Source organism: Mesoplodon densirostris, chromosome 3 (genome assembly GCF_025265405.1).
Source record: "Mesoplodon densirostris isolate mMesDen1 chromosome 3, mMesDen1 primary haplotype, whole genome shotgun sequence".
NCBI lineage: Eukaryota > Metazoa > Chordata > Mammalia > Artiodactyla > Ziphiidae > Mesoplodon > Mesoplodon densirostris.
Genome location: NC_082663.1, coordinates 177,606,262 through 177,618,505, shown reverse-complemented (window position 1 = coordinate 177,618,505; position 12,244 = coordinate 177,606,262). Strand labels below are relative to the sequence as shown.

The 12,244-nt window shown below is 45.7% G+C and overlaps 1 protein-coding gene across 2 annotated transcripts in view; it reads left to right on the top strand.

The window, feature by feature from the left end:
* The window catches only part of GFPT2 (glutamine-fructose-6-phosphate transaminase 2), a 45,442-nt gene extending 36,540 nt beyond the window's left edge, over window positions 1-8,902 (top strand). For both annotated transcript variants that reach the window (XM_060095061.1, XM_060095060.1), the window contains 6 exons: window positions 232-389; window positions 543-657; window positions 3,382-3,509; window positions 5,452-5,619; window positions 6,646-6,807; window positions 8,027-8,902. In XM_060095061.1, coding sequence (XP_059951044.1) covers window positions 232-389; window positions 543-657; window positions 3,382-3,509; window positions 5,452-5,619; window positions 6,646-6,807; window positions 8,027-8,071 — 776 coding nt within the window. In that variant the 3' untranslated portion in view covers window positions 8,072-8,902. The remainder of the gene's footprint in view (window positions 1-231; window positions 390-542; window positions 658-3,381; window positions 3,510-5,451; window positions 5,620-6,645; window positions 6,808-8,026) is intronic.
* The last annotated feature ends 3,342 nt before the right edge of the window (window positions 8,903-12,244 follow it).

Sequence of the window (12,244 nt, the reverse complement as noted above, 5' to 3'; positions counted from 1 at the left end):
CTGTGTTTTTGGTATTCATAGCCCTTGAATAAAGAACATCTTACATAAAAAAAAAAAAAAAGAATCAACCAGAAAAATTGTTGAGCATGCATTTTCCTTTCTGAGCACACAGCGACTGTGTCTGGACATCAGTTTCTGCCCAAGGGCCAGAAGTAAATGAGTTGGGGGCTGGGGGTTAAGTCTGGCAGAGCCTACATACCTGTGAGCTGAAAAGAAGGACCTGTGTGGCAGGTGAGACCGCAGACACCCTCCTGGCACTGCGCTACTGTAAGGACCGCCGGGCCCTGACCGTGGGTGTCACCAACACTGTGGGCAGCTCCATCTCCCGAGAGACTGACTGCGGAGTCCACATCAATGCAGGACCGGAGATCGGCGTGGCCAGCACCAAGGTAGAAGGAGCCATGTGGGCACCCGCAGGAGGGCGGCCTCTGCTGGGTGGGTGGACAGGGGGCCAAGAGGGGAGCCCAGGGATCTGTCTCGTCTTGAGTGGTCACCACATGCACATCACCCCAGCTCTGCTAGCACCACTGTTTTGTCCTCAGGCTTATACCAGTCAGTTCATCTCCCTGGTGATGTTTGGTTTGATGATGTCCGAAGACCGCATTTCACTACAAAACAGAAGGCGAGAGATCATCCATGGCCTGAGATCTTTACCTGGTATGTTCCAGAGCTAAACTGCTCATTATCAAATCCTGTGGACTGTTCCTGGCTGCTCTCTTACTTGACTCTATCCCATAAACAATGCTGTTAATCATTGCCTTCTCCTCAAAACTTTTACTTACCACTGAATCCCTGAAGCAGCCCCACTGGGCCAAGATTAAAGTCCACACTTGTCACCAGGCCATGGAGCCTTGCACTCTGGGACCCTGTGCGTCTGACCTCATCGAGCTCCCTCCCCCTCCCTGAGCTGCCTCACTGACCTTCCGATCCTCAGCAATGCCAAGCTCTTTCCACCACAGGGCTTTTGCACTGGCTCTTTCCTCTACCAAAACCCTCTTTCTCCAGCTCTTCATATGACTGACGCCTCCCATCACCCAAGTCTCAGCTCAAATGTCACCTCCGGGACCCTCCCTGGCCACCCTAATAGGGGCACTAATCCCCTGCCCAGCTCTCTAAAAAACATTAGCCCATTTCTTTTCTTTATAGCACATACCATGATCTGAAATTACCTGCTCTCCTGTGAATTGGCTTGTCTTCCCCAACCGTGTCAGCTCAGTGAGCACACAAGCACGTCTGTCAGAGTCACTGCTGGATGCCAGGTGTCCAGCCAGGGCAGACATTCAGTAGTTGCTCAGGAAATACACAAGAAGGAGTGAATGGCCTCACACCTCTTCCTGGCCCAAACTGCTCCTTCACAGCCTCACCAGACTTTATTCTGGAACCCAGGGCAAACCCCAGGGAAGGCAGTGAGGGAAAGCCACCATGTAACCATACAAGGTCTAGGGGTCTGAATCTGACCAAGACAACATGCTGAAAATGTATTGACAAGAAAAACTTTCTTAACTCTAAGCCATATAATAATCCTGCAAAAACAGGACTCTATTCTGCTAAGTAGGCAGTTACCAAGATGTAAACCCAAAGGTCCTGGGGTCCCTTTCAGTCAAAACTATTTTCTTAGTAATATGTTATTTATAGTGAATAAGATGCTTTTGCCTGTCTCTCTGTGAACATCTGCAAAGGCAGTGGTGGCCGCCGCCGGCACTAGCACATTTCAAGGCAGAGGCACCACACTGTTCCCGTGACAGAAATGCACATAGCTTCACTTAGGAATGTCTTTGATGATACGGTAAAATGCATTAGTCTTATTAAACTGCAACACTTTTTAATATTCTATGTGACAAATGGGAGGTAGGCAGCACCCTGAGGTTGTTCCAGAGAAAAGCGCCCTATGATTGATTGAGTAACAAGCTGAGTTGGTACTTGGCAGACATTTTCTCAAAAGTGAACCAAGTTATCCCGACACGTTGAGAAAAACAACTGATAACAGTTTTTTGGGGTTTTGTTTTTTTTTTTTGGTGTGGAGCATAGGCTCCGGACGCGCAGGCTCAGCAGCCATGGCTCACGGGCCCAGCCGCTCCGCGGCATGTGGGATCTTCCCGGACCTGGGGCACAAACCCATGTCCCCTGCATCGGCAGGCGGACTCTCAACCACTGCGCCACCAGGGAAGCCCCTGATAACAGTTTTTGTTGCTAATGATAACCTTCGAGCTTTCAACCGAAACATGATCTGGAATACTTGTAGCTGTCAGCTCGAGTTTGACCTCCTCCCAATACTCAGAAACATCTCTGATGAGATCACAGTGATTTTAACAAATATGATTTTTTAAAAGAATATTTTATAATGAAATGTGTCCATTTTTAGAAGATTTGTGTAACTCAGTGAACCAATATTTTGCAAATGGCCAATGCAGTGTTATAAAAGTATGCACATATAAAAGACCCATTTAAGTAAGTGCAAGATAGACTAATACATTTTAATGTAACAAGGTAGGAAAAGTTTGTTGATATGATCTCAGATTCCACATTTGCACCTACCCTTTTAAGAAATTGTCACCTCTTAAGTTTGGTGTACTATCAAAGAACATTCACAATTATTTGAAAAAGTTATTTAAATACGCCTTCTTTCTCCAAGTACAAATCTCTGTGAGGCCAGATTTTCTTCCTGTACTTCAACCAAAAAACCTATCAAAACAGATTGAATGGAGAAGCAGATAAGAGAATCTGTCTTTTATGAAAAAGTCAGGCATTAAAGATTTGCAAAAATGTAAAATAGTGCCACTCTTCTCACTGATTTTTTTTCATTTCATGGGTTTATTGTTATTTTTAAATGAATTAATAAGTATCTTTACTTTTCTCAGTTTCTATTCTGGTAAATATTGATAGCTATAACCCACAAAAATAAAGGCTCTTAGAAGTTCACAGTAAATGTTAAGAGTGTAAGGGAGTCCTGAGACCAAAAAGTTTGAGAAGGGCTGCTCCAACCTACACAGGCTTTGTTTCCAGACATGGCATGTGGCCCGGATGAGGGACATTACTATGGAGTGTCAGCTGTGTGGCTGGTCAGCTGGGGATTTAGCCTCTCTGAACCTCTGTTGCCTTGCCTGTAAAATGGAGCTAGACATAACACTTCCCTACTTACCTTATGTGCTCAGGAAAGTATAAACACAAATACGAATCACCATCACAATAAAATCCTGGCCGATAACACAAGCTATTTCCCATAATCTACATTTAAAGTCCTTTTAAACTAATACAAGGAAGGCAAGTGTGTAAGTGATGTGAGTTCTAAAACCTTGTCTTATACACCATGACTTTTCTTTGTGAATCTTGCTTTATAATTGGTGTGACGGGCTCTCCCCCTCTGCTATGTGCTTGACTTAGAGCTGATCAAGGAAGTGTTGTCACTGGATGAGAAGATCCACGACCTGGCCCTGGAGCTCTACACACAGAGGTCGCTCCTGGTCATGGGCCGGGGCTATAACTATGCCACGTGCCTGGAAGGAGCGCTGGTGAGCCCCCTCTGACCAACCCCCACCTCCACGGGCCCCTGCATGACGTCAGGCATGGGAGACACCCCAAGAAACCAGCAGGAAGGAGGGCAGGGCATTGTGCTAGGGGAGGGGAGGGTGTCGCTCACTGACCAGGTATTCTAGCCCTGGCCACACGGATATGAGGGCTCCTGATCTCCTGAAGACAAAGGGGCAGGGCACCCTTATGGGAACCCCTGAGGTGTCAACCTGCACCAGGCTCCATCTGGAATAGCTCATTCTTACCTCATGAGTATCTTCTGAGAGGCTGGTAGTTATTGTTTACATTTTACCCAGGAGGAAACTGAGCCTCCAAAAAATTCATCTTGCTCAAGGTTACATAGTGGAAGTGATCAGCCTAAGATTTGAAATCAGGTCCATTTGGACTTTGCTTTTTTCCACTGCCACAAGCGGTCTGCATGGGAGGATTTGGGCAGACCAGAGTTGCAGCGTTGGGTCTCTGTAGAGTGTCCCTGTTACTCCTCAAACTTCCAAGGGGAGCTGGGATCCTTCAGGAATGAGCATTGAAATTCCTGCATTTTTTATATCAGTGATTGGCTGTTTTGCCCACTGCAGCTATAAAGATCCATACCGGCTTAAGAGAAAGCCGATGGAGTAGGAGTAAGATGCCAGGACCACAGGGCTGCTGAGAGGGTGGGAAGTGATGTCCAGGGACCCGAGCCTAGTGCTTGCCCTTTACTCACTATCCACCTGCTGTTTATGGATCAACAAGCAAGGTAAATGGGAGACTGTCACAGGTGAGGCAGTATTTGGTACCCACACATGGGTATCATCTATAACTCAACTTGGCTGCCCTCCTCTCCCTGTGGGAACAAGTGGCTGCTCCCCACCACCACCCCCATTTGGAAGAACGATGCCAGTTGTGGGAAACATTCACAGTATTACAGGAAGTGGGGAGTGGGTGTGGGGTACAAGCCATGAATTGCCTGACTGCAGTGAGCTTCAACTTCCACATCCTTCCAGTGGATATTCTGACCCCTGTCAAAGGAAGTGAGGGGCCAGACAGACTGCTTCTCAGGGGTAATAGAGGCAATGCCTCGGTGGGGCACACTTTCAGTGCCCCAGCCCTGTGCCTCTGCCATCCGGTGTGGGGTGCTCAGCTGCAGCTCCTGAGTGTGCTGGTGAAAGATAAGTATTCAGCTGTGTCTCCAAGTTAGTCTTGGGGGAAAGAAAGAAGCTTTTACGCTGCTGCTGGCACAAGTCAGTGGCCCCTCTGTGGTGACTTGGGTACCAGCATTCCAGCTGTCTGCGGCATCCAGGATGGAGCCACACTCCTGACAATGTTTCCCTGACCCAAATAAATAGTTCTAGGGAGTTGAGAAATGTTTTCTTCAACACTCTCACCAGTTCGATGACATGGGTTTAATGGTAACTGAAAAAAATGCGTCTCTCTAAACATAGGGGGAAAACTCCATTAACACCCCAGTATGTGTGTGATTTTGCTTGATAGTTAAGTTGGAGCAACCCTTTGGAAGTTATTAATGATCTAGAATTGGGGGAGTGATTAATCAGATAACTGAATGAAGCTGTAGAATAAAATGCCATCATTACAAATTATAACTGTTAGGGAGGCCATGGGGCTGGCTCCAGAGGGGAAGGGGGAAAGCTAGAGTGACACTGACTTGTCCATCCAAGGGGGGTGACTGTGTCCCAGAGCTGGTCTGGGTTCACAGGTTGTGTGCTGGGCTTTGTGCGTGCTCTGGACAGCAGCCAGCCCTCTCCCCTGGCCCTGGCCTTTTCGGCTGCCCTCAGTGCTGTTGACCGCTCCATATGTCCATCTGCCTCTTGGCCCTCAGCTCCCTGCTTCCTGGAATCGTTCCTTCCCGGCTCCCCTTTCTCCCCTCTGGCTGATCTGCTCCCTGTCTTCCCAGTGTGACACTGATCCCACCTCGTGTTTCCCCAGAAAATTAAAGAGATAACCTACATGCACTCAGAAGGCATCCTAGCTGGGGAGCTGAAGCATGGGCCCCTGGCGCTGATTGACAAGCAGATGCCCGTCATCATGGTCATCATGAAGGATCCTTGCTTTGCCAAATGCCAGAATGCCCTGCAGCAGGTCACGGCCCGCCAGGTGAGGGCTCTGTGCCAGGCTGGGCCACTTTTCTCCTGTTCTCTTCCACACATGCCCACCTCACCCACCATCTGCCGGTACCAGCTATGGGTATTCCTGCTGGGGAGTAGGCGTGAGCACTCACTCTCCCCTGGGGCCCCTCATGCGTGGTGCACATTCAGAAAGGGACTGGCCAGCCTGCGGTCATGCCCACAGAAGCTCTTAGGTGAGGCCCAGTGATCCAGATTGCCCAGAGTGGTCCTGGATCCCAGGCGTGGAGACCAGAGGAGGTCTGGTGGAGAGCCCTGGGGGTAGTTCTGATATTGGCCACCCAGAGTTAGTCAGATTTCACAGGTGAAGGGCACTGTCCTCCACAAGACCGCCCTCACTTCAGCCACTAGCTGCAATCTTTGGGCTTCCTAGGCCACCCACACTTCTGACCAACTGGATCCAAATTCAGGAGTTCCCACCACCCCCTCAGTTTCAATAATTCGCTAGAACTTGTAGAACACAGGCTGCTCTCTCTGCCCCGAACATTCTTCCCACACTTCTTCGGGCAGTTGGCCTCTCATCATTCAGGTCTCAATACAAATGTCTCCTTTTTTAGAGAGCTCCTCGGACCTCACCACTGTCTCCCAATCATGTTACGGGGTTTTACTGCCCTGGTGGCTTTTATCTGAAATTCATTGTTATTTATCGGTTTGCTTATTTACGTTTTTGTTTTCCTACCACTTGACTATGAGCCCCTGGAGTAAGGGGTAAGAGCTCCTGCTCTTTGCAAGGTACATTGGAGCCACTCAACAAACGGGTGCTGCATGAACGCAGCAGGAGGTGACCCCCTACCAGGGAAGCATACGAACCTCGCCAAAAAGCCTCCAAACTCTTTGTCCTTTACAGAAATCGGATACATCGCCTCATCCATAACTCCAGCAAAAGCAACAGATCACTGTTATGATTGCAATATGTTTATCTCAGAAACTGCTGTGTGTGAGGGATTGCTTCTTTCAGAGATGATCTGCATCTTGTGATCACATTTCTCTGTCTTAGGGTCGCCCAATCATACTGTGCTCCAAGGATGACACTGAAAGTTCCAAGTTTGCATATAAAACAATCGAGCTGCCCCACACCGTGGACTGCCTCCAGGGCATTCTGAGTGTGATTCCACTACAGCTCCTCTCCTTCCACCTGGCTGTACTCCGAGGATATGACGTACGTCTAAAAATTGCACATCACCCAGCAAAGGGGAGAGACTAACCCAGAGTTCCATTTGGTTCTTAAATACTTATTTGGCATAAAAATTCATGAGAAATATTTTCATTTAAAATAACTCTTTTTAAAGTAACTTATACCCCCGAAAACAAGATGGGAACTGCAAGATGTATGAAGGCCATATTAAACCATAAGCTTCTCACCCAGAGGCAATGTTAATTAGCAAGTTTAATATTTTATTCCAGTCTATTCCTTGTGCCTGTGAATTTTTAAAGATTTTTTTGAGATAATATCAAGGATGAAATTTTATAACTTTCTTTTTAACATATTACAAATATTTTCTCACATCTGAACTTGTAAGCAACATTTGATCATTGCACAATATTCCACCGCAGTCTTACAACATAGATTTTAACAATTACTTAACCAGTCTTCTATTATTTAAACTGTTTCTAATTTTTGGGAATATCTGCATAAATAACAATTGCAGTGAATTATCTTTGTACATACATCTTCCTCCCACATTAGAAGAATTTATCCTCAGTCTAGCAAATCATTCAACATTTTGGAACTCCTATATTGTCGATTTCTGTTCCAGAAAAGAACCAATTTATGATCTCACCGGAAAGTGAGAAAAGAAATAGTTTTATTACAATTTTGAGAAGCTTTAAAAAAGACATATCAATACCAAAAACAATATAACAAACATCCGATGGTATATATATCATCCAGTGTTGACATTTGCCAACAGTTTGTCATTTTTGTTTCTTCTCTTTTTTAATGTTATTGTAAATAAAATAAGACCCTGTAGATAAAGTTGAAGGCTACTTTATCAACCATCCTCAGTCACATTTCCTTCCCAGTCCCCACCCTTAACCAATCATTTAGTGCATCTACTTCCAAGAAAAGTAAATTTTTAACAGTACAAATTGAGCTAGCTGTTCTTAATAGCATGAATCATATCCTTTTAATAGTGTTAACACTGCATGACACATAGGTGCACCATAAATATTTATTGCATAAACTAAACATTGTACAGTTCAGTGAAGTTTCTGGAATAAGGAACTGCTTCCAAGATGCAGGTCTCAAGGAGCTCATGGTTGGAGGTGCCCAGGAACACCTGTCTCCTTGTAGTCAAGTACTCTGAGAGTAGGCTTTATAAACACAGTGTGTTGCTGAGACTTGTGGGGTCCTGAGCCACTACTTTCTGTCATTTTAGGTTGACTTCCCCAGAAATCTGGCCAAGTCTGTAACCGTGGAATGAGAACAAGAGTGTGAGGAGACCATCACCACCTTTAATCTGATTCAAGACCTGTCCCAGTGACACCAAGTGGGAAGAAAAGCTGGCATTCTGCGTGTTCTGAGTAGATTCCAGTAGAGCTTGACAGCTTTGACGTGCCTTGTACCCAAGTGCTTTGCTTACAGCAGATAGTGTTTCTCTTTGTCCTGAAGTCGCCAGAGGAGAAGGGAATCATTGTTTACACATGGGATCTGAGTGGACTTTTCCAATACCGTGCAATAGAGATACAGCTCTCTTCAGAGTAACTGTGAACCTTTTTTAACCAACACTAGTTAGTTTTAAAGACAAAATATTTATAATGACAATTGTATAGCTTTTAAGTTATTTTTCTAGTATGTGGCTTTCTGTAGCCGAGGTAACGCCCAGACCACGCCCTCAGGCCACCCAGTGCACCCAGTCTCCTGGCAGGGAGCATTCATCTCAGATTTGAGCGCCAGGCATTGCCCCTCTGGACTCCTTTCTCCTTTCCCATCCTCTCTTGGCTGCTCCTGAGTCCTGTCCCCTGACTTCAGGGAAGCCCCCTCCCACCATCTTCCTATGCCTCCTATAAGTCCTGTCAAATCTCAACTCCCTTCATCAGTGTCTTCTCATCTAAATCTCTCCGACAACTTCTCTCTGATCATGGTTCTTTTTAAGATCAGGCAGCATTTTGGTCCCTGCTCCTGCCCATAGTAAAACAGCCTGAAAAATCCCATGCAAGAGAGTAGTTTCAAGAGGGCTACCTTGGCCTCTATTTAAAAGCATGCACAATCAAAGTACTATGCAATTTTAAGACAATAAATACAGTACAGTTTTTTTGTCTTGTGCGTGTGGATTTTTGTTAATCTCATTCTTTTCTCATGCTTTTGAGGGCTCCTCAAAACAAACTCAGCAATGTTTTGTGGGGGCAGCCCTGTTTGTTGGTAGCCACACCCGTGACCTATGTGCTTCTAGGATGAAAATGAGGGCTATTTTAACAGAATGGAACAAAATGCAGAAGATTTGGGACTCTGGAATGAGAATCCACTGAACAGCTGTTGGAGGGGGTTGCCCAGAGCCCGAATGCAGCATACAGAGGTGAAACTCAAATTTGTACTTTTTCCCCCCAGTAAGCCTATAAAGTCATCTATTTTTATTAATAGAATCAGGCAGGAAGATAGAAAGCCAGAGACAGAATTCTTGTGGAGTTCGAGTTTGGCTGTCTATGAAAGTGCTATCCCAGACAGCTCGAATGGTGTCTTCACGGCAACTACTTGGTATGTGTAGCTCTAGAATCCCATCAGATCTTTGTTCTGGATTATCTGCGGGTTATTCAGTGACTTTTCCATCCTCTTCCATGCTCTCCTCTGTATCACAGGGGTTGGAAACCTGGGAACTACATTTCCAGGTTAAATTCCACCAGCAAGAGACACTCCTGGGATATTTGAAAGACAGTTTAGAAATTATATTATTCAATGAGAAATTCATATCACTTATTCATATAACTGTGCTGGCGGAGGCAGACAGGAGGTCCTGTTGTGGCCCTTGGCACAAAAATACCCTCTATGGTGGGGCTCCCTAAAACTCACCCATCACTCAGTGCTCCAAGCTGTGGTGGCCACCAGCAGAGCTTTCCTGTGGCTCCTCCAAAATCCTAATTCTGGAGAGTTGGCAGGAACCCAAGGGGCTGTGATGGCATTCTCTGACCTTCCTCCTGCCCTTCTCACAGATTAACAAGTGTGTAAGTCTTGTTGGAAATGCCTGCTCTGGTTTCTGTCTTCCTGACCAAACAATGACCAATACAACTCCAGGTTAGGAGACTACAAACTAGCCAGAACATTTTTATCTGAACAAGAACCAGAAAAATGTATTTCGTCCCTAACACCTGAGAGGTGATGACCATCCCGACTTCTGTGCTCATTGTTCCCTTGCTTTTCTTTATAGTTCTACCTGTGTATCTACGCCATACAATAATACTCAAACAATCATACTGCCTAATCTTGAAATCAGAGGGCAAGCACACACCAGCCATGCAAGGAGTGGGCATCACTGTCCCCGCTGGGCAGAGGCTCCAGGAGGAGGTGCGTGGAGCAGTCTTGGGTCTTGGTCTGACTTCCGCTTCTCTGAGAGGTGACAAGCCCCTTTCTGGGGATCTCACGAGCAAGGTCACAAGTGAGTCTTGGGAAACACTGGGCTCTCCACGGTCGGGTGCCTGGCAAGACTGAGGTGTAGACCAGGAGCTGGACATGCAGCAGAAGTACGGTCAGTGAGAGTGGGCTGCTCTGTCCTTTCTATATCCGAGCCCACCGTGGTCTACCTCCCGCTCTCAGGGAAAAGCTGGAAACTTCTGTGAGTGATATGTGTGTCCTCAGCAGAGCCTGAGGGGAGAGACCCTCATCAGCACATGGTCAAGACAAGCCAAGTACTGATGAGAAGCTGGCCCAAGTTCTCCTGGGTTTTCTGTCCTTGGGTTAAGAAGATGGCCTGATGGAAGGGTGGGGGGGGGGTCTTGGTGATGACAGTCTATGTGCCGGGTCACACTGCTGCAGTGTGGCTCAGTTGCCCTCCACAGCTGCTGCAGAGCTGTCACCTTGGGATCACCTTTCACCATCCTCCAGGGGATTCTCTCCTCATCTCTCATGTCTCTTGCTTCCTGTCTCTGTGTCTTCCTTCTTCTGAGTTTCCTTTTTTGTTTTGGTGGAGCACATACTTCTTGAGTAAAGATGCTGGGAGATAAATGTTTTGAGACCTTGCATGTCTGGAAATGACTTTATGACTCACACTTGATTGAGGGTTTAGCTAATTATAGAATTCTAGGTCAGATAAAAATGTTTCTTTCAGAATCATAAAGGTAATGCTCCCTTACCTTGTTCCCAGTATTGCAGTTGAGGAGTCCAAAGTCACTCTGGTGTGCCTTTGTCAGTGACCTCTTTACTTCCTTCTTTTTGTTCCCTGTGTTCTGAAATATCACAACAAAGGTGCCTTGGATCTCTTTTCATTTAGTGTTGATTTCAGTCTGGTTACTCATGACCTTCAAGTCTGGGATGTTTTCTTGAGTTACTTTTTTATGGATTTCTTTTTGTTTCTCTAGCCTCTCCGTTATTTGGAGGTGAAGCTGCTAGGGGGTATAGCTCAGGGGTAGAGCATTTGACTGCAGAGGTGAAGCTGCTGGAATGGCCTATAATTTCTTATCCTTCTATTGTTCATCTTATCTTTTTTCTCTACTAATTGGGAGATTTCTTCAATTTTCTCTCCCAACCTGTCTACTACCAAGATTTTTCATTTCTGCCAAATGATTTAATTTCCAAGAGCTCTTTTTTTGGCTCTGAATATATATATATATTTCCATACTGAATTTTTTGGAAGGAAGCCATCATGCCTATCCCACACCTAAAGAGTAGGGAGTTATGCTTCACCTCCGTGAGGGGAGTATCCACATAAATTATTTGGAACTCAGTACAGATTTGTCTGTTCTCCATCTTTTTGTTAAATCATTTATTTCTGTTACTATGAAACTCATGGATATTTATTTTACACTTGGAGTCATAACCCAGTGCTATGTTACTTATTTTGTTGTTCGAATTGTTCTAGCTATGGCTATTGGGAGCTCTTTCAGTTGGCTCTTGTGACATGCCCCCTCGTTTGTGTGTGTACTTTGTAAGCACTTCCCTTTCTTGCACTACAACTTGCTCTAGGCTCATCTTGTATATTCCCTGCCCCTGCCCTAGAATCAGCCATTGCTCCAAGGACTCCTGGTTTCCTTTATTTGAGAATGGCATTAGAAAACAAGACCTGGGCTCTGGCTGTGTTTTCACTCCTGGGATGTCATTGCTTCTAGGCCATCTCAGCTGAGAGAGCAAGACATAACTTGTGTGCTGAATTTTTTTAATGGTGGTTCTTGTTACAAGGATGCAATATTTTTTCATACTCTTTGAAGCCTGCAATGTTTTTTTTTTTCCCTTTGGAATTTTCTTCTCTACAGTTTCTGTTTCTTTCAAGATGCAGTTTTCTGTTTGTCTTAATTTTCTTTGCCATGTGACCTTGGGCTGTCCAGTCAGATTCAAGGTAGGTGGAAAGTCCTGAGCACACAGTGGGGCTTATCAGATTCAAGGTAGGTGGAAAGTCCTGAGCACACAGTGGGGCTTATTTTGATGCCAAGATTCACTGCCGGTCAATCTG